The 19,657-nt window shown below is 41.7% G+C and overlaps 1 protein-coding gene across 3 annotated transcripts in view; it reads left to right on the top strand.

Moving 5' to 3' along the window:
* Positions 1-19,657, top strand: part of LOC132866522 (general transcription factor 3C polypeptide 1) — a 43,822-nt gene that overhangs the window by 7,087 nt on the left and 17,078 nt on the right. For all 3 annotated transcript variants that reach the window (XM_060899344.1, XM_060899345.1, XM_060899343.1), the window contains exons 7-18: positions 9-179; positions 4,585-4,700; positions 4,827-5,124; positions 6,342-6,535; positions 6,699-6,814; positions 6,927-7,080; positions 8,853-8,956; positions 9,208-9,350; positions 9,467-9,715; positions 10,461-10,606; positions 17,262-17,359; positions 17,518-17,614. In XM_060899344.1, the coding sequence (XP_060755327.1) occupies positions 9-179; positions 4,585-4,700; positions 4,827-5,124; positions 6,342-6,535; positions 6,699-6,814; positions 6,927-7,080; positions 8,853-8,956; positions 9,208-9,350; positions 9,467-9,715; positions 10,461-10,606; positions 17,262-17,359; positions 17,518-17,614 (1,886 nt within the window). The remainder of the gene's footprint in view (positions 1-8; positions 180-4,584; positions 4,701-4,826; positions 5,125-6,341; positions 6,536-6,698; positions 6,815-6,926; positions 7,081-8,852; positions 8,957-9,207; positions 9,351-9,466; positions 9,716-10,460; positions 10,607-17,261; positions 17,360-17,517; positions 17,615-19,657) is intronic.

The following is a 19,657-nucleotide window of genomic DNA, read 5'->3' as shown; positions in this document are numbered from 1 at the left end:
GCTCTCAGGTACAGACATCACCGTTCGCTGTCTGAAACTTTTGAAGCCATATAGAAGAAATCAGATAGATGATGACGATGATGATGAGAATAATGATGAAGATGGGGATGTCTCTGTTAAGAGGGAAGTCCAGGCTCGTGATATTGAGCGAGATCTTCTGTCTCAGGCGTATGATATTGGTCAGTTTATCATCACTGATTATAGGATTTTATAACACGCACAAAAATCCAGCATTATTAGAAAAGGAAATCAGCTACAGTCGAAATGTTATTCCAAAACAATTCTTCTGGTTTGAGCTACACAGTGTATATTCAGGGCTCGAAATTCATATATTTTTTCACCAGCCAGCCGGACTAGTTCCCTTCCAAAGTAACTCGCCAAACAGAAAATCAACTCGCCTAAATTTGTTCATGTATGAATTTTACTTCTGTCAAAAATAACGCAAAAGAGAGTCGTTCCCATTGTTCATGACTAATGTGCATTTATTTCTAGACCCGAGTATTTTGATACTGTTGTTAAATACATAAATGAGAACAACACAGAGCACCATAATATAATCCAAAAAAACGCCAGATGACTGACCCCTTACTAGTTCTTTCAGGAACCAAGTCGTCCGCTTCCATTTTTAATTTGTCGCTGAAATTGGCAGAGCTTACACGGTAGCCTATGCAGCACCAGCGATTGCACGAACTGAGTCAGCGCTGTAAACCGGAACTAGAAAATCTTCCCGCAAGTTCCTTTCAGCACCGAGATGTCACCCGGGATTGGTTGGTGAGTGTGCGACGTTATTGTTTTGGTTTTTTTTTTTTCCCTTTGGCAGCCTCTCACGTTCCTGCCTGAGGGGCAGTGAGAAAACCACCGGAAAAGGTTTTAAACAAACACGAAACAAACGCAAGTCGGCAGATAACCGTAAAATACTCGATAGTTACGATATAATAATTACAGTGGGGAAAACAAGTATTTGATCCCTTGCTGATTTGGTTGGTTTGGCCACTAATAAAGACTCGATCAGTCTGTAATATTAATGGTAGGTGTAGTCTAACATGCTGAGACAGAATATCACAAAGAAAATCAAGAAATCGACTTTAAAGAATTTGTATTAATTTATTTGCATTTTATTGAGGAAAATAAGTATTTGAACCCTCTTGCCAAAAGGACTTAGTACTTTGTGGCAAACCCCTTATTAGCAAGCACAGAGGTCAGATTTTTTTTGTAGCTGATGACCAGGTTTCTGCACATATTAGGAGGAATTTTGGTCCACTCTTCTTTGCAAATGACCTCTAAATCATCAAGATTCCGTGGCTGTCGCTTGGCAACTCTGAGCTTCAGCTCTCTCCATAGATTTTCTATAGGATTCAGGTCCGGAGACTGGCTGGGCCACTCCATGACCTTGATATGTTTCTTCTTCAGCCATTCCTTGGTTGCCTTGGCTGTATGCTTTGGGTCATTATCCTGCTGGAAGACCCATCCACGACCCATTTTAAGCTTCCTGGCAGAGGGAAGGAGGTTTTCACTTAGGATTTTATGGTACATGGTGTGGGTGCAATCAGTTAGTTATTGATATTAAGTGATCAATCTCGTTAAATCAGTCTCATTAAATTTTGAAGGTCAATAATTAAAATGAATCAATCCCATTGAATCATTTACTTTGACTCACTTGAAGTGAATCATACCATAGAATCAGTCTCATTCAGTGAATCATTTAGTGAATCGTTCAATGAATCGTTTAGTGAATCATTTGGTGAATCGTTCAATGAATCATTTAGTGAATCATACCATTAATCCTGGTGCTTAATAATAAATTACCAAACAGCTAAATTATGGTATATTTCCAAATTATTACAATCACTTACCACATTACATAACTTTTATATGCACCCTTTTGAATTCGAGGGAGATTGGGGACTTCATGTATATATTGTTGTTCACACAAACAAACACAGTTTGTTTAATAAATGAATTTATTATACAAAGATAAAAAGAAAAATAATAAATCAATATATACAAGCAGTGAGGGGTGTGTGTGTGTAGGACTTGACCATGTGTTTAGCCTCGTGTAGCTAACTACACGTGGTGGAGGCCTAGCTTGTTGGTAGCTAAACAAAAGAATGTTATCTAAACAGAACAAAGGATTAGCTCTGTGTTTAGCCTTGTGTTGCTAGTGTGAGTTTGCTAAAGGCCCTATGGCCTAGCTAAAGTGTGTTTGTTAGGCCTGGTGAGGCCTACTGAGCACGTGTTGCTAAAGACAGGGGTATTAGCCGTAGCTAACTAAAAGCTAGCTTGTGGGTTTCTAGCTGAGGTGTGGTTTATCAGGCCTGATGGCCTGCTGAGCACATGGTAGGCCTTGATTAGCTTTGTGTTGCTAAGCAGACAAAAGGGAAGCTGCAGCTAACCCACTAGCTCATAACCATACTGAATCCACTGAAATCTTGAGATCAAGATGTATAATAAGAGAACTATGTTAGTAGTAAAGAAAAGCATGCGCAGCCTATCTATTAAAAAACAATTGAGAGAACATAGAACAAAATAAATCAACACGCTGCATGTCTAACAGTGTAACAGATAAACCTGGGTTTAAATTCACACTATTTCAATAAAGGCAAATTCCTAAGACTATCCTAATTATGCCCAAATGCCAAAATCTTACTTAATCCTGCCTTTCGCAAGATATGAAGAACTATTCGCCGGTGTAGCTTCAGGCCTCGCCGTGGGAGCACGTGAGCCGCTCGTGATGGAGGCGTAGAAAACTTTCGGGTCCAGCGGAGCACTTGGGTGGTTCCCGTGGAAAGCAGAGGATTCTTGGTCCGAACCTCAGCGTTCGTGAGGAAAAGTCTCTGATCAGAATAAGATGCACAGCGCTTTTGAGTTAAAAAGGATTCAATCGCTTCTTAACTTTTGACTGCCTGGGCTGCAGTCGTGACGTCACTTCTAATGCAAGTAAACCGGTTGTAACTCAGGTTGAGTTTAAAGATCGCGCGACTCTAGAGTTTACCTTTGCCAAGGGTAAGAAAGAAAATCGCGCCGAGTGATGGATCTTGCAAGAAAGAAGACGTCTTTTTGGGTGGAGAGCGCCTCTTTATACGTCCAGATTCATCGGAAGCCAGACGAGAGAGACCAAGATGGAAGCGTTGTCCCATTGTTTTATGTTTCCTTGTATGATGACGTAGATGATCCCGCCCACGCGTGACGTAGGTCACACGGAAGTGGACTGGGAATTGTAGTTCTGACACAAGATGGCGGCATGATACCTACAATGGCTCCGTCCATCCTCCCATTGATACGGTGAAGTAGCCCTGTGCAGAAAAACACCCCCAAAGCATAATGTTACCACCTCCATGCTTGACAGTGGGGATGGTGTTCTTGGGGTCATAAGCAGCATGTCTCTCCCTCCAGACACGACAGGTTGAATTGATGCCAAAGAGCTCAATTTTGGTCTCATCTGACCATAACACCTTCCAGTCACACTCCAAGTCATTCAGATGTTCATTGGCAAAGTTCAGGTGGGCCTGCACATGTGCTTTCTTAAGCAGGGGTACTTTGCGAGCACTGCAAGATGTTAGACCATTGCGGTGTAAAGTGTTACCAACTGTTTGCTTGGTGACTGTGATCCCAGCTGCTTTAAGATCATCCACTAACTCTGCCCGTGTTGTATTAGGTCTATTTCTCACCGTTCTCATGATCCTGGAAACCCCACGAGGTGAGATCTTGTTTGGAGCCCCAGACCGAGGTCGATTGATGATCATGTTGTGAGTCTTGTACTTGTGCACAGTTGCACCAACAGTTGTCACCTTAATGCCCAGCTTCTTGCTAATGGTTTTGTAGCCCATACCGGTCTTGTGCAGGTCTACAATCTTCTCCCTTAAATCCACAGAAAGCTCTTTAGTCTTTCCCATGTTGGAGAGTTTGGACTCTGACAAACTGATTGATTCTGTGGCCAGGTGGCTTTTATACAAGTCATTAGTGATATCAGGTGTCTTCAATTTAGGTGACAAGGTAATTTGGAGAGTCTAACTTGTCTGTATTAACAAGAACTCTTGATGGTTACTAGGGGATCAAATACTTCTTTTTCTCAATAAAATACAAATAAATTAATATAGATATTTAAAAGTTATTTTCTGGATTTTCTTTTTGATATTCTATCTCCACATGTTAGAATACACCTACCATTAAAATTACAGACTGATCAAGTCTTTCTTAGTGGGTAAACCAACAAAATCAGCAAGGGATCAAATACTTGTTTTCCCCACTGTATATGTATCTCACACAGAATTTTCGGAGATATATCGAGTATATTCGATATATCGCACGGCCCTAGTCTGAATCTTCGCTTCATTTATATTTTTTATTTTCAACTAGCCAGCCAGGCTGCCTAGTGACAGGAATTACCCGCCAAATGACAAATTAAGTCGCCTCAGGCGACCGGACCACCGCAAATTTCGAGCCCTGATATTATATGAGTAAATTTTTTTTTAAATACCTAAAGTGTTAATTCATTTTAGTTTTTTTTTTCTTGAGTGGTTAACAAAGTGATAATGTTTGACACTGATGGACACATGCTCCCTGTGCTGTGATTGGTTGATTCAGTGGTGACGACAGGACCTAAAGGGATTTCCAGCACAATGTTAAGGGGACGACTAAACATCGGCAAACTGGAGAGCCGCATGATCTGTAGAGTTCTGGAGAGAAACCAAATGATTAAGGTAACACACACACACACACACTTACACACACACACACACACACACACACACATTTACACACACACACACACACACACACACACTGTCACAGCATGTAACATCGATGATGGTGTGTGTGTGTGTCAGGGTTTTATGGAGGATGAGGGGAGACAGCGTACCACGAAGTTCATCAGTAAACTTTTTGTAGAGAAAAGCAAACTGAACCTGGACTACACGAAAGAGAAAGAACGCAGTGAGAAACTCCGAGCACCACAGGAGGGGACACCCACTCTTGGATGCGACGCTGAGGTAGACCCCCAGGAAGAGGTTCCTGCCAAAGGTCAAATGCCAAAGGGCAAACGTAGCAGGAAGTCCAAATCTGCACCGAAAAGACAACAGAAGAAAGTTTCCACATCACCATTGAGACATTCTACGCCCCTGAGGAGTGAGTGACCACGTACACCCGATCGTGACCCTCACCCCCATCGTAACCCACCCGATCGTGACCCTCACCCCCATCGTAACCCACCCGATCGTGACCCTCACCCCCATCGTAACCCACCCGATCGTGACCCTCACCCCCATCGTAACCCACCCGATCGTGACCCTCACCCCCATCGTAACCCACCCGATCGTGACCCCCACCCCATCGTAACCCACCCGATCGTGACCCTCACCCCCATCGTAACCCACCCGATCGTGACCCTCACCCCCATCGTGACCCTCACCCCGATTGTGACCCTCACCCCCATCGTAACCCACCTGATCGTGACCCTCACCCCGATCGTAACCCACCTGATCGTGACCCCCACCTCGATCGTGACCCTCACCCCCATCGTAACCCACCCGATCGTGACCCTCACCCCCCATCGTAACCCACCCGATCGTGACCCTCACCCCCATCGTAACCCACCCGATCGTGACCCTCACCCCGATCGTGACCCTCACCCCGATCGTGACCCTCACCCCCATCGTAACCCACCCGATCGTGACCCTCACCCCCATCGTAACCCACCCGATCGTGACCCTCACCCCGATCGTGACCCTCACCCCGATCGTGACCCTCACCCCCATCGTAACCCACCTGATCGTGACCCTCACCCCCATCGTAACCCACCTGATCGTAACTCACCTGATCGTGACCCTCACCCCCATCGTAACTCACCTGATCGTAACTCACCTGATCGTGACCCTCACCCTGATTGTGACCCTCGCCCCCATCATAACCCACCTGATCGTGACCCTCACCTCGAGTGTAACCCACCTGATCGTGACCCTCACCCTGATCGTGACCCTCACCCCCATTGTAACCCACCTGATCGTGACCCTCACCCTGATCGTGACCCTCACCCCCATTGTAACCCACCTGATCGTGACCCTCACCCTGATCGTGACCCTCACCCCCATCGTAACCCACCTGATCGTGACCCTCACCCTGATCGTAACCCACCTGATCGTGACCCTCATCCCCATCGTAACCCACCTGATCGTAACCCTCACCCCCATCATCACCCGCACTGGATCATAACCCACCTGAGGATAACACACACCTGATTCCTACTGATCTGTGATTAAACGCAGGTTTGATTACATGTACCTGATTATAATATAGAAATATTTAATGAAATGGATGTAAATTTGATTGAATTTAATGTGATTTAGAGAAGCGGCCTGCTCCTCCCAGAGTGAAGGGTAAGTCCTCCCAGGGAGCAGAACTTAGTGAAGTGGAAGAGAGAGATGATTCACTTGTGAACCAGGATGTTACTTCTGACCACACCCTCAGCATCGACAACGACCAATTCCAAAAAGGCGAGGAGAGTGTGCCGGTGTTTGAAGAATTCGGTGCTAATCAGGAGGTTAGTTTATTTTTATTTTATCCTTAATATAAATACATTAAATTTGTGATGAACAGAAAGACTGGAAGAGTGATTCATGGATTATCTCATGATTTATAGAGATGGAAGGTATCAATACAAATTTACAGACAGATGGATAAAGGTGCATTTTTTCTCATTTCAGTCAAGTTCAATAAAAAAAAGAAAACCTGAATTTCATCAGACGTATCGTCTGCTCAGGCGAAAGAACATTATTATAGAAGTTGTACGCAACCTGAAGGTCATTGAGGGGTTTTACACGTGAGACACACACACACACACACACACACACACACACACACACACACACACACTGTCGTTCTACAAATTATGTAAATTACCACTGCTGTTTCTGACCTAAACACTGTGTCAGGTTGCAGAAGAAGCTGATGGATGAGGAAAAGATGGAGGGCGTGAACACTAAAGTGTGTAAGAAAAGCGTCCTGAGGGTGACTCGCGCTCTTGCTAGAGAAGGCTTCCTCAAACTGTTTAGAACAACAGTAATACAGGACGGAGTTACCAAGAAGGTAATATCTCTCTCTCTCTCTCTCTCTCTCTCTCTCTCTCTCTCTCTCTCTCTCACACACTAAAGAGCAAGGAAGGCAAAATATGGCCCATATCCTGACCAGTATTCTGACCAAGACTCCCAGTGACAAGACTCAGCTTAAAGGGATAGTTCGGGATTTTTGACATGAATCTGTATGGCATCCCCATCGATAGTGTCGTGCAAACACACTGACTTACCCCTGACAGCATCCTGTGAGTCCAGTTCTTGTCCAGTTTTGGTCCAGACGAAAGTAGTCCGGCAAGTTTGTTGGGGTCATGAAAGTAAAACGTTTTTCGTCTCAAAACAGTACGTGTTCAAAAGAGTGATATATTTGCATCACAAAACCGTTGCCAAATAAAAAGTCAGACCTCGAAATCGCTTGGCACTATTTTCCTGCGCGCTGCCGGCTTCATCCAGCTGCGGCTCCAGCTTCAAGGATAAGCTGGAGCCGCATAAGTAGGAGTCCCGGCGGGTGGTTTGTATTCGATTCGTTTATATCCCAACCTTGTTAGCTGTCAGATTTATGTTCATGGACCCGGTAAGCTGGTAAATAATATTTATTATTATTTTTTTTCTTTACCAAATTCTAACAGAAAACGAGAGCGCTCGAAAGGGAAAGCTGAGCCGAGCTGCTTCACGGCTGTAATGCAAATTGCTTTCCTCCTCAGTATACAAGTGCGCTTCCATGTCAGGGAAAAAGAAACTACCACTGCTGCCTATGTAGTGCCCTATTTATACAAATAGGAGTCATTCAGGATTCAGCCATGTTTTTGCTCCGTGTCATGGCTGAATCCTGAATGACTCCTATTTGTATAAATAGGGCATTTGTATATATAAAGCTGGAGCCGCAGCTGGATGAAGCCGGCAGCGCGCAGGAAAATAGTGCCAAGCGATTTCGAGGTCTGACTTTTTATTTGCCAACGGTTTTGTGATGCAAATATATCACTCTTTTGAACACGTACTGTTTGGAGACGAAAAACGTTTTACTTTCGTGACCCCAACAAACTTGCCGGACTACTTTCGTCTGGACCAAAACTGGACAAGAACTGGACTCCCAGGATGCTGTCAGGGGTAAGTCAGTGTGTTTGCACGACACTATTGATGGGGATGCCATACAGATTCATGTCAAAAATCCCGAACTATCCCTTTAATACTCGAGCATACACGTCCCAGAACCAGACTGTGAGGACTGGTACCCAGAATCAGACTCTGAGCAGTGAGACACCAGAACAATCCTCTGAGCAATAACTCCTAGATTAATACTCTGAGCAATGAGATCACAAGCTCCTGAGCAGGGAGACCCACACCAGGACTGTGAACAACAAGACTCTGAGGAGTGAGACTCGGATCAAGACACGGAGATCCAAGACCCAGACCAGTAAGACTCAAACCAAGACTCTTTTGGGCTAAGACCTGAAAAAACAAGGCTCAAACCAAGTATCTGAGAGCCAAAACAAGGCCAAAACTCTGAGGAATGAGACTCGTACTGCGACTTGTAGGGTCAAGACCCAGACCAAAAAGAAGACTCTTAAGGACAAAGACCCAGACCAACAAGGCTCGGACCAAGAATGCGAGCGCCAAGACTCAGCAGGCTAAAACCTCAGCAGCAGGCTTGGAGTAGTGACATCAAGACTAAGATCAATTAAAATCAAAGACTCTGAGTAACGAGACCCAGACAAAGACCAAAGCTGAGAACAGAGTCACTGTGTGCTGTAGAGGAACTGATAATTACGGCTGCATCTCTTTTAACAGGTGGAGTTTATTGTTCATCCCTCCGTCACTCCAGATGACCCGTTAGTAAGAAGCGCTATAGAGCAGGTCCGGTTCAAGATTTCCAGTTCCTACACAGTGCACCGGTAAAAATGCTTTTCACAACCATTGCTTTACAGAAATCTGGGTCCAGATATAGAGAGACGTGTTAGAGGCCTGTTATCCTACTAAAAGCACCATGAGGTCATTTGATCTCACCCTAGTGGTGATCCCGCTCTGGATTTCAGTAGTATGCATTCTGTTGCTGAGTAGAGTTGTAATATGGACGCCTATGATCTTGATTCCTATTAACTGAACCAGAGATGACTGAGGCTCGCTTTCTTTGTCCAAATCTCAGGATGAGAAGTGAGGAGGATAAGGCGAAGGCTCTCTCTCAGGACGTGAATAAAGCCAAGCCTAATGTTGGCGTTGTCAGTTATCAGGGAAAGACGGAGGAGAAGATGGGAGTGAAGGAGCTGAAGGGCTTCAAACCCAGTATAGGTGTGTGTGTGTGTGTGTGTGTGTATATGCATGCGTGTGTGCATTCAGACAGTGTAACTTCACCCAGTGCTCATGGCAGTGAAGGTGAATTTATTGTCTCTGTGTGTGTGTGTCAGTCCCAGGACTGAGTCGCTCTCTGGGTTACCAGCCAAAGATGCCCCGTCTCCGTATGGTCCAAACGTTCCTGTGGTATCTGATCTACGGTCACCCTCTAAACACATCCCACCTGAATGAGCCCAGTGTCCCGACTGTGACCCCTGATGTAGAGGTCACCCCCAGTGCACAGGACATCCCTCAGTCCCCGAACACAGTGCTGGAGCACGAGAGTGCTGACTCAGCGCCACCTGAACACCAGCAGTTCACAGGTGCGTTGAGGTCTCGCAATCAGCTCAGTGGATCAGATCTAATCCCATTCAGCCAATCAGATCTAATCAATCTCATCCAATCTATGTAGATTATTACTGAAAACATTAGTGTGTTTATATACTAATGAAAGGAGATGTTTTTTTAATTTTATTATTATTTTTTTTACTTATAGCAGCTTTTAGGCCACACCAATTCAATTAGTTGGTTCTCGGACTCGCCACTTGAAGAAAATGTAAAATGTAAAAAATAAATAAAATCAAAATCCCGCCAACAGAAAAGGTCACATGACGTCGAAAACCAATCAAATCGCCTCTTTCACTTTGGATAAAGACTTGTGAGAGAAGCGTGCCTGTGGAGGGGAGTCCTGCAAAGCCTGTGTTTGTGATTGTTAGGATATTCAGCGAACAGAAGTGTAAAATCTTTGACAGGTGTGTTGAAATTCTGTTTACTGGTTTGCCTGTATTGTTTGGTCTGTTTCCACCGCTAATTTTACCATCAGAGCATTTTTTTTTTTTTTTTTCCGCCCGCTTGCTTCATATTTTTCCTGAAAAAATCAGAGAACCAACTAATTAAATTGGTGTGGCCTTAATTTCTTTCTTGTATTTTTTTTTTTTAAACATTTCCTTATTTGTCTTATCCTTTCAGTTTTTAATTTGTTCTATTTGTTTTATTAATCCTGTCTTTTATTTTAATTGAATTCTTTAGGCTTAGGGTTAATTAATAATTATCCCCCCCTCCCTGTAGTGTATGCTAATGAGCTGAGTTGGAAGCGGTTTGTTCCTCCGTTGCCGGTTCACAGAGAGTACAGTTACGGTTGGGCTTTAATCAGTGATGTGCTCATCTCTCTACCTCTCAGTGTGTATGTGCTTATCATCCAGATCAGCTTCAAGGTACACACACACACACACACACACACACACACACTACTGCAAAGAATGATACTGTTACTAGATTACTACTGACAGTAATCTGCCTTATTACTGCTGTAGAGTGACTGTTATACTACTGCTGTACAGCATCACTAATACTACACTACTGTTAAACTATACTGCTGCCGTATTGTACCTCGAAAGATCTACTTTACAGCCCATAAGGCCAATGAGCTGTTTCCATGGCGCAGCATTCGTCGTCCACAATTCAGTTAAATCATATTTCCTCCGTCAGTTCTCCACGGATTTCCGCTCCAATTGTTTTGAGAGCTCATCGCTCTGCACAAAACTCGCTTGTTGTTTTTTCAAATTTTTGTTAACGAGTTAGTAATTAGGCCAAATTAACAAATTTCCCAGGCCTCTTACTAGAATTTCATCTCCTCTCTCATTTCTCACCTGATTTCAGTTCTGATCGATGTTTTGGGTCGATCTTCCCTTGAGGAATAAAGCTTGGTCATTTGTTTGTTGATTGTCTTGTAAACGATTTGTTGACAACTTTATTTTCAGTCAAATCATCTCTCCTCCCTCAATTCTCAGTGGATTTCAGTTCTGTGGTGGGTTTTCCAAAAGCCTCTTAACACTAAGAGTATCTTAACTAGAAGAGAGAGAGTGTTCATTGTACTGTTTGCCCGACCATTTAACGATGATCTTTGTGCTGAAACTCGGCACTGTATATTATCAATAGAATGTTATTGTAATTCCTCCTCCCTATACCTCATAAACATCTGTTCCTTATACCTTATAACTTTTTTTTTTTTTTTTGAACTGGTTTATAGTTGTACATTTCATGAGCTCCACATTCAAACTGTTCCATAGCTTTACTCCACAAATAGAGATACTGAACATTTTTAACGTTGTTCTAGCACTGCAAGTTTTAAATTTCAATTTCCCCCTAAAATTATAGCCCCCCTCTCTATCCGAGAACATTGTTTGGATATTCCTTAGGACTTTATAATTCCTTACTTTGTACATTATTAAGGCAGTTTTATATTCTATAATATCCCTGAATTTTAAACATTTTGAATTTAAGAATAGTGAATTAGTATGATCTCGGTAACCAGCACTATTAATTATTCTTATAGCTCTTTTTTGAAGTATAGTTATTGCATGAAGTGAACATTTATACGTATTTCCCCACACCACTGAGCAGTAATTTAAGTACGGTAAAACCAGGGAACAGTAAAGAATACGGAGTGAATTATAGTCCAGGACGTGCTTAGCTTTACTCAACACAGATATGCTTCTTGATAGTTTCATTAGTATGTATTTTATATGTAATTTCCAATTAATTCTCTCATCTATTATTACCCCAATAAATTTATTATTAGAAACTCTTTCAATATCAACACCATCTACCTGTACATTTATTGCCCTATTTATTTTATAATTATTAAATAACATGATTTTTGTTTTAGACAGATTTAATGATAATTTATTTCGATCAAACCAACTTTTTAATCTGCATAATTCTGAAGAGATTGTTTTCTAACTCATGTAAATTTGTTCCAGAACAAAACATATTTGTGTCATCTGCAAATAATACCATCTTAAATATCTTTGATACATTGCACATATCGTTTATATAAAGAATAAACAGTTTAGGACCCAATACTGACCCCTGAGGGACACCACAATCAATATTCAAACGAGTTGAGACAGAGTCACCCAACTTCACAAATTGTGTCCTGTTGCTCAAATAACTTTTTGTCCAATTTAATACAACTCCCCTTATCCCATATTGTTCCATCTTATTAATTAATATATCATGATTAATAGTATCAAAAGCTTTTTGAAGATCAATAAATATCCCAGCGACATGTTTCTTATCTATAGAGTTACTGATTTCTTCAGCTGATTCCATTAGTGCCATCTCTGTTGATCTATTTGCTCTAAATCCATATTGACCATCACTGAGTAGTTTGTATTTTTCAATGAATTTATCAAATCTGTTATTGAATAGTTTTTCAAGAATTTTGGAGAATTGAGGAAGTAAAGAAACAGGTCTGTAATTTGTGAAGTTGTGTTTGTCCCCAGATTTATACAATGGAATTACTTTTGCTATTTTCATATTGCTTGGAAATGTACCGGTTTGAAATGACAAGTTACAGATGTATGTTAATGGTTTAGAAATCCCCCAATAATAGTTTTCACTAGTTTCATATCAATATCATTACAATCTGTGGATATTTTATTACTACATTTATTAACTATATCAATAATTTCCTTCTCATCTACTGGTGTAAGAAACATAGAACAAGAATTCCTCTTTATAATATTATCTGTACAATCATCATTTGTTACCGGATCAGAGATATTTTGAGCTAATCTTGGTCCAACATTAACAAAAAAATTATTAAAACTATTAGCAACTACATCCATGTTATAATTTTCGATACCTTTGTCATTAAAGTATTTAGGGTAATGTATTTGTCCAGAGCCATCTTTAATAATACTATTTAATATATCCCATATTCCTTTAATATTATTTTTATTATATATTAATTTACCATAATAATTCTTCCATATCCTTATGATTCTTGTTAACTTGTTTTTATATTTTTTATATTTATTTTCTGCCTCTTTGGTTCTTAATTTAATAAATTATATCAAGTGTTTTTCTTCTTCCAGGCATTTTGTAATCCCTTAGTAATCCCAGGTTGGTCGTTATAGTTTTGTTTTGTACTATATTGCTTCAGTGAGCAATTTTTATCATATAATAATTTGAATATAGACCCTTTTCACTCACGTGACCTTCGTAAACGTGACCGCCATTTTGGACATGAAGAAATAACGGTTTATGGCACAGACCCTTTCAGTTCTCGCTCATCTAGCTGCTACAATGACTGCTTAGACTGCAACAATAATACCTAACACACATTTAAGTATCCGTCGTAAAGACGTGAAACTCGTCGCGTGACGAGTGTGTTCATTGATAAGCTAACACAATCTAAAAGTAGACATACCATCACACTGCCCTGGCGCTGTGTACAGTTTACCTTCTACGGTTTGTGCGCTCACTATTTGCCATTACTTTCTCCAACCCAGTGTCGAACTATGACAATATTTTCGGGGGGTCCCTTTTTTCCCCTTGGGGGGGGGGTGCTTGCGCTTGTCTCAGAGCGCGGATCTCCAAACACATGAGAAGCCTATCTTACGCACATATCACGCGGACTCCACACACGCATCGCGTCTGAAGTCATAACTCATCAGGGGAAATCGTGTCCGCATTGGCATGTTCAAAAAACAACCTCGCGTCAACAATGATACCACACGCAAGGAAAAAAAACAGTCAGGCTACTCAACACATCTGATCCACAGCAGCACCAAAGCATCACTGGAAATCATGTCAACAACCAATCTTCCATTTCAACACGCGTCAACAAATAAATGGCACCACAAACATGAACGAATCGGTCAGGCTACCGATTCCAAACCCACAGCAGATGAATAATTAAATGCATCTTACCTTAAAGCAGAATCGACCACAAAGGAAGCGTGTTGGCACTGTTGGCACACTTCCTTTCTACTAGTTTGTGTCCCCAACCTGGCAGCAGCAGTCGTTGTCATATCGGTTTATTTTATCTTTGATGTAAACACAACACTTCGGATATGCAAATGCTTCCCGTTACACACGATTGCTATGTCAATAAACAGCATTTTGCCAATATTTTAGAGACCATCCGTCTTCTCCGTCGGTCAGCATCTGTCGGGATCCGATAAAATGATAAATCTTGCCTTGTGTGTTGATGGTTACTACATCCAGGTGCACAACAATATAATGGCATGATGGAAGTCTTGCTGAAAGTAAAAACTTTCTTTGATGGCTATATTCCTTTCGATGCTTCGCCGTCGTTCCTCGTTGTTGGCTGTGGTAGACTACTGGTAGTTCATGTCCAAAATGGCGGCCACGTTTGTCGTGACGTCACGTGGGAAGGGTCCATACTTAAAAAGTTATCATATGCTCTATCAATGCTATTCTCTACATAAATTGATTCCCAGTCTTGCATTAATAAATCATTATTTAATGCAAACATGGCCTCCTCAGTCCTCACTCTCCTATACTTAAGTTTATGGTCTGTCACATTTCTCTTATGATTACAGTCATAAATTGTAAAAACTGGTAGATGATCACTGATATCATTGATTAATATTTCACCTATAATGTTGTTATCTATATCGTTGGTAAATATATTATCTATTAAGGTAGCACTATGGTCAGTAATTCTGGTGGGTCTGGTAATTTTTGGGTGGAGACTCATACTGTACATGGTATTAATAAATTCCTCAGTCATACTGTGCTTATTAGGGTTCAGCAGATCAATATTAGTATCCCCACAAATGAAGATAACTTTTTTTTTTTATCTACTGTAAATGTCTTTTCTACCCAGTCCTTAAACGCCTCTATACTAGTTTCTGGCGCTCTATATATACAGCTAATTAATACATTTCTACTTTTTTCAATATTAATTTCGGTTGTTAAACATTCTAATAAGTTATCAATCACTGTCATGCCATCTATTAACTTATAATTAAAATTACAGTCCACATACACCGCCACTCCTCCTCCACCTTTATTTTTCCTGTTTATAGAATTAAATTCATATCCAGCCAGTTTGAAATCCACTCCTTTCTCCAGGTCAGTCCAGCTCTCCGATATGGCGATTATGCTGAATGGATGAGTAAACTGACTTCAGTATTTCTTGATGTGTTTGAAGTTAGCGTCCCTGCTTCTGCTGTTGAAGTGTATTATTGATCATTTCCCCACAGCCTCAGTGGACTGATTGCACTGTTCCTCTGTGTAATGGTGGCGATTATCATTAATGGTTGAGAAAAAGTTAGTGTCCCTCTGAGTTACATGTTGATCCTGGGATTGAGATGCTGGCCTCTTCTGCCCCTCGGACCTGCTTGATCCATCCTGGTGCCCTGTGTCTGGTCGGAGTTTTATCGCACCGCTCCTGTGAAGGACGGCCCCATGAGGACAGTTGAGGGTTATACCTGTTAAAACTGTTAATATTATAGTCAGGCTGTCTGTTGTTGCCCAAATGAGGATGGGTTCCCTTTTGAGTCTGGTTCCTCTCGAGGTTTCTTCCTCATGTCGTCTGAGGGAGTTTTTCCTTGCCACCGTCGCCACAGGCTTCATCATTGGGGATAGATTAGGGATAAAATTAGCTCATGTTTTAAGTCGTTCAAATTCTGTAAAGCTGCTTTGCGACAATGTTTATTGTTAAAAGCACTATACAAATAAACTTGATTTGATTTGATTTGATTGTCCGGGTCATTATCTATATCCAATAGTTTATGGTCAGTGAATTAATGTGGTTTCAGTTCCAGGTTTTCATAATCAACAAGCATTTGCGTGAGCTGAGTAGTGTTCCGGGTGCTGGATGAAGGAGTTATTTTGGTGTGTGTCATGGCTGGGTTTGGTGTAGTGTCACGTCGGTATTGATTACCGTACAGTCCCGATAGCATCACTGGTATTTGTCCAAGTCCTCGATGTTCCATATGACCAGAACTCTCGCCTCCTCCGGTGTCCCGTTCAGCTTGATGAATGCTTTGCGGTTGGTGATCCATGTAGATTGAATGTTATTTTCCTTCTTCAGAAGTCGTGCTTTTCTGGCGATGTCAGCATTGCGTTTTGTCAGGTGCTCGTTGATGTAGACGTTTGTCCCTTTCAGCTTCCTTCCTTGTTTCAGTAGTGTAGCTTTGTTTCCGGCTGATGAATCTCATGATGATGGCTGGTCTCTCCTGGGTGGAATGTGGCAGGCCTCGATGTTGTTGCAATCGATATCTATTCCCTTTGAGTGTAGGAATGCCGACAGTTGTTGCTCCACGGAGTTGCTGCCCAGTTCATCAGATTCCCCCTCCCTTGTCACTGCTTTTGCATATGACCGGGGTTTAATCTGAATCCCAGTGACGATGACGTCGTTCATCCTGGTGTACTGTCTAATTCAGCAACTCTGCTCTCCAGGTGGGCGAGACGCCGCTCCTTCTCGGCGTTCTGCAGCCTGAGTGACTTCACTTCCGTCACCAGCTCCATGATGGTTTTCTGTTGCTGTTTAATAACAGAAACCTCTTCTGCCAGAAAGTCGAGTGACTTTTTAATGTCCTCGCCTTCCTCGGCTGTAAAGTTCTTTTTTTGGTGGCATAATTCACCAATAAAGCCATCCAATTCGGAAAAATGTTTGGAGAGTCCTTTCCTCACCTCACTGCCTTTCCGAAATTTCCCGCCAGAGGAAGTGACGTTACGGATGTCAAGCTGTGAATGTTGACTCATATTTATACTCTAGTTAGATTTTTTTTGTACTTTCTTTTAATTTGTTTGGTTTATTTAGATTTTGATGAGGGCCGCGTGTAGATTATCTTTAGCTATTAAGTGTTACCCTCAGTAAATAAATTTAAAAAAAGTACTGCACAACAAATACACTATACTACTGTCAAAACTCTATAATACTGAACTACTGGAGTACAATTTTATTATTCTACTTCATTTAACTTCTGTACTCCTCATCTACTGTATACGCTGCTGTACTACTGTACTACACTACTCATCTGATAATACTGTTACTTTACTACTAATACATATCGTATTGACCAGCTGTGTGTGTGCGCGCTGTAGGTGGATGGTTTGGAGGAGTACCTGAGTGACCCAGTGAAGCAGCATTACCTCATCAGGTTCCTCCCATCTAGCATCAAAACACGGCTGCTGCACCGACGGTGTGTATACACACACACACACACACACACACACTCTTCCTGTGTTGTACTGTCTCAATTGTAAATTGACCATTTGTTGTAAGAATAATGATCATCCCTGCTTATTTTTTGTGTTGTTCAAATGTGATGATGATTGTCGTCATTTCCTGTCCAAACAGGAAATACTTTTTCAGTTTCTATGAGAGTTTACAGAAGCTGTGCTACATAGGCCTTCTACAGTTCGGGCCCACTGAGAAGTTCATGGACAAAGATCAGGTAATACACGTGCTACCTGTCTCGCCCATCATGCACGTGTTACAGTGGTGCTTGAAAGTTTGTGAACCCTTTAGAATTTTCTGTATTTCTGCATAAATATGACCTAAAACATCATCAGATTTTCACACAAGTCCTAAAAGTAGATAAAGAGAACCCAGTTAAACAAATGAGACAAAAATATTATACTTGGTCATTTATTTATTGAGGAAAATGATCCAATATTACATATCTGTGAGTGGCAAAAGTATGTGACCCTTTGCTGTCAGTATCTGGTGTGACCCCCTTGTGCAGCAATAACTGCAACTAAACGTTTGCGGTAACTGTTGATCAGTCCTGCACACCGGCTTGGAGGAATTTTAGCCCGTTCCTCCGTACACAACAGCTTCAACTCTGGGGTGTTGGTGGGTTTCCTCACATGAACTGCTCGCTTCAGGTCCTTCCACAACATTTCCATTGGATTAAGGTCAGGACTTTGACTTGGCCATTCCAAAACATTAACTTTATTTTTCTTTAACCATTCTTTGGTAGAATGACTTGTGTGCTTAGGGTCGTTGTCTTGCTGCATGACCCACCTTCTCTCGAGATTCAGTTCATGGACAGATGCCCTGACATTTTCCTTTAGAATTCGCTGGTATAATTCAGAATTCATTGTTCCATCAATGATGGCAAGCCGTCCTGGCTCAGATGCAGCAAAACAGGCCCAAACCATGATACTACCACCACCATGTTTCACAGATGGGATAAGGTTCTTATGCTGGAATGCAGTGTTTTCCTTTCTCCAAACATAACGCTTCTCATTTAAACCAAAAAGTTCTATTTTGGTCTCATCCCATAGCTGCCAACTACTACGAATAAATCGTATTTATTACAATTTGTCGTTTTGATTACGAAAATACGAATTTACTACAATAAAATACGATTTTACCAATTTTCATGGGTCATTTTCAAAGTCTATCACCGGTGGGATTCGTATTTGATAAAACACCGCTTCATTCCAAGCGGCAGATACTACGCCAAATTTCATTGGCTATTGCTTGTTCTCTCAGCCAATCAATGATGCTATTAGATCATCCATGGCACGCTATTGTCTGGCCTTTGTTCACGAAGTTTCTGAACAAAGCATGGCGTTTCAAGCTTTTGTTATGAAGATGTAGCGTAGTACTAATGTCTAAAGAAAGCATGGCTAAGGGGAAGGGCCAGCGCTTCAAGGACTCGTACCGAGAGGCGTTTCCCTTCATTTCTAAGTCAAGTAAGGGCGATTAATTCAGTTTTGTTTGTGACTAATGAATGAATGGTGTTAGATATTGCCAAGTTTATGTGGTGCAATAACATCAACTGTTGACTGAGTAAGCTCTAGTCTATTTCTCTAATGTGTACTTTGTCAAAAGTTATATGTGCCAGTTGCATTGTTGGAAGTTTTTGCCTGATTCACTGACTATTTTCATACATTGTTGAAAAGAATTTTGCAAATTAATGTAAGATGATAGTTTAGTTTGTAGAATAAATTTTGTCAAACTATTTTGTTTTAGTGTGATTTTTCAGGGTAGTTTTGTTAGAAAGCTTTGGCGACCCCCCACCAAGACTCAGTACCCAACCTTGTATTACTATTTACAATTTCGGAATGTTGGCAGCTATGGCTACGTTCACACTGCAGGCTGAAGTGACTCAAATCCGATCTTTTCGCCCATATGTGACCTGTATCCGATCTTTTATTGACAATATGAACGACACAGATCCAATTTTTTCAAATCCGACCCAGGCCGTTTGGATATGTGGTCCTAATTCCGATTCCTATCCGCTCTTTTCATATGCGACTTCAGTCTGAACCGCCAGGTCGCATTCATCCGACTTGCACGTCATCAACAAGCCACAAACGTCACTATTCTGCGCTGAAGTAGGCGGCGGGTCTCTCAAAAAAAGTTACAACAACATGGCGCATAATCACGGGCGCAGATAGAGGGTGGGACTCGTCCCACCCAGATTTAAATTCACCTCGTTCGGTCCCCCCCACTTATAGGGAGGAAAAAACGTCTATGCTGTCTT

The sequence above is a fragment of the Neoarius graeffei genome, chromosome 18 (assembly GCF_027579695.1).
Source record: "Neoarius graeffei isolate fNeoGra1 chromosome 18, fNeoGra1.pri, whole genome shotgun sequence".
Classification (NCBI taxonomy): domain Eukaryota; kingdom Metazoa; phylum Chordata; class Actinopteri; order Siluriformes; family Ariidae; genus Neoarius; species Neoarius graeffei.
This window is presented reverse-complemented; position numbering and strand designations above follow the sequence as displayed.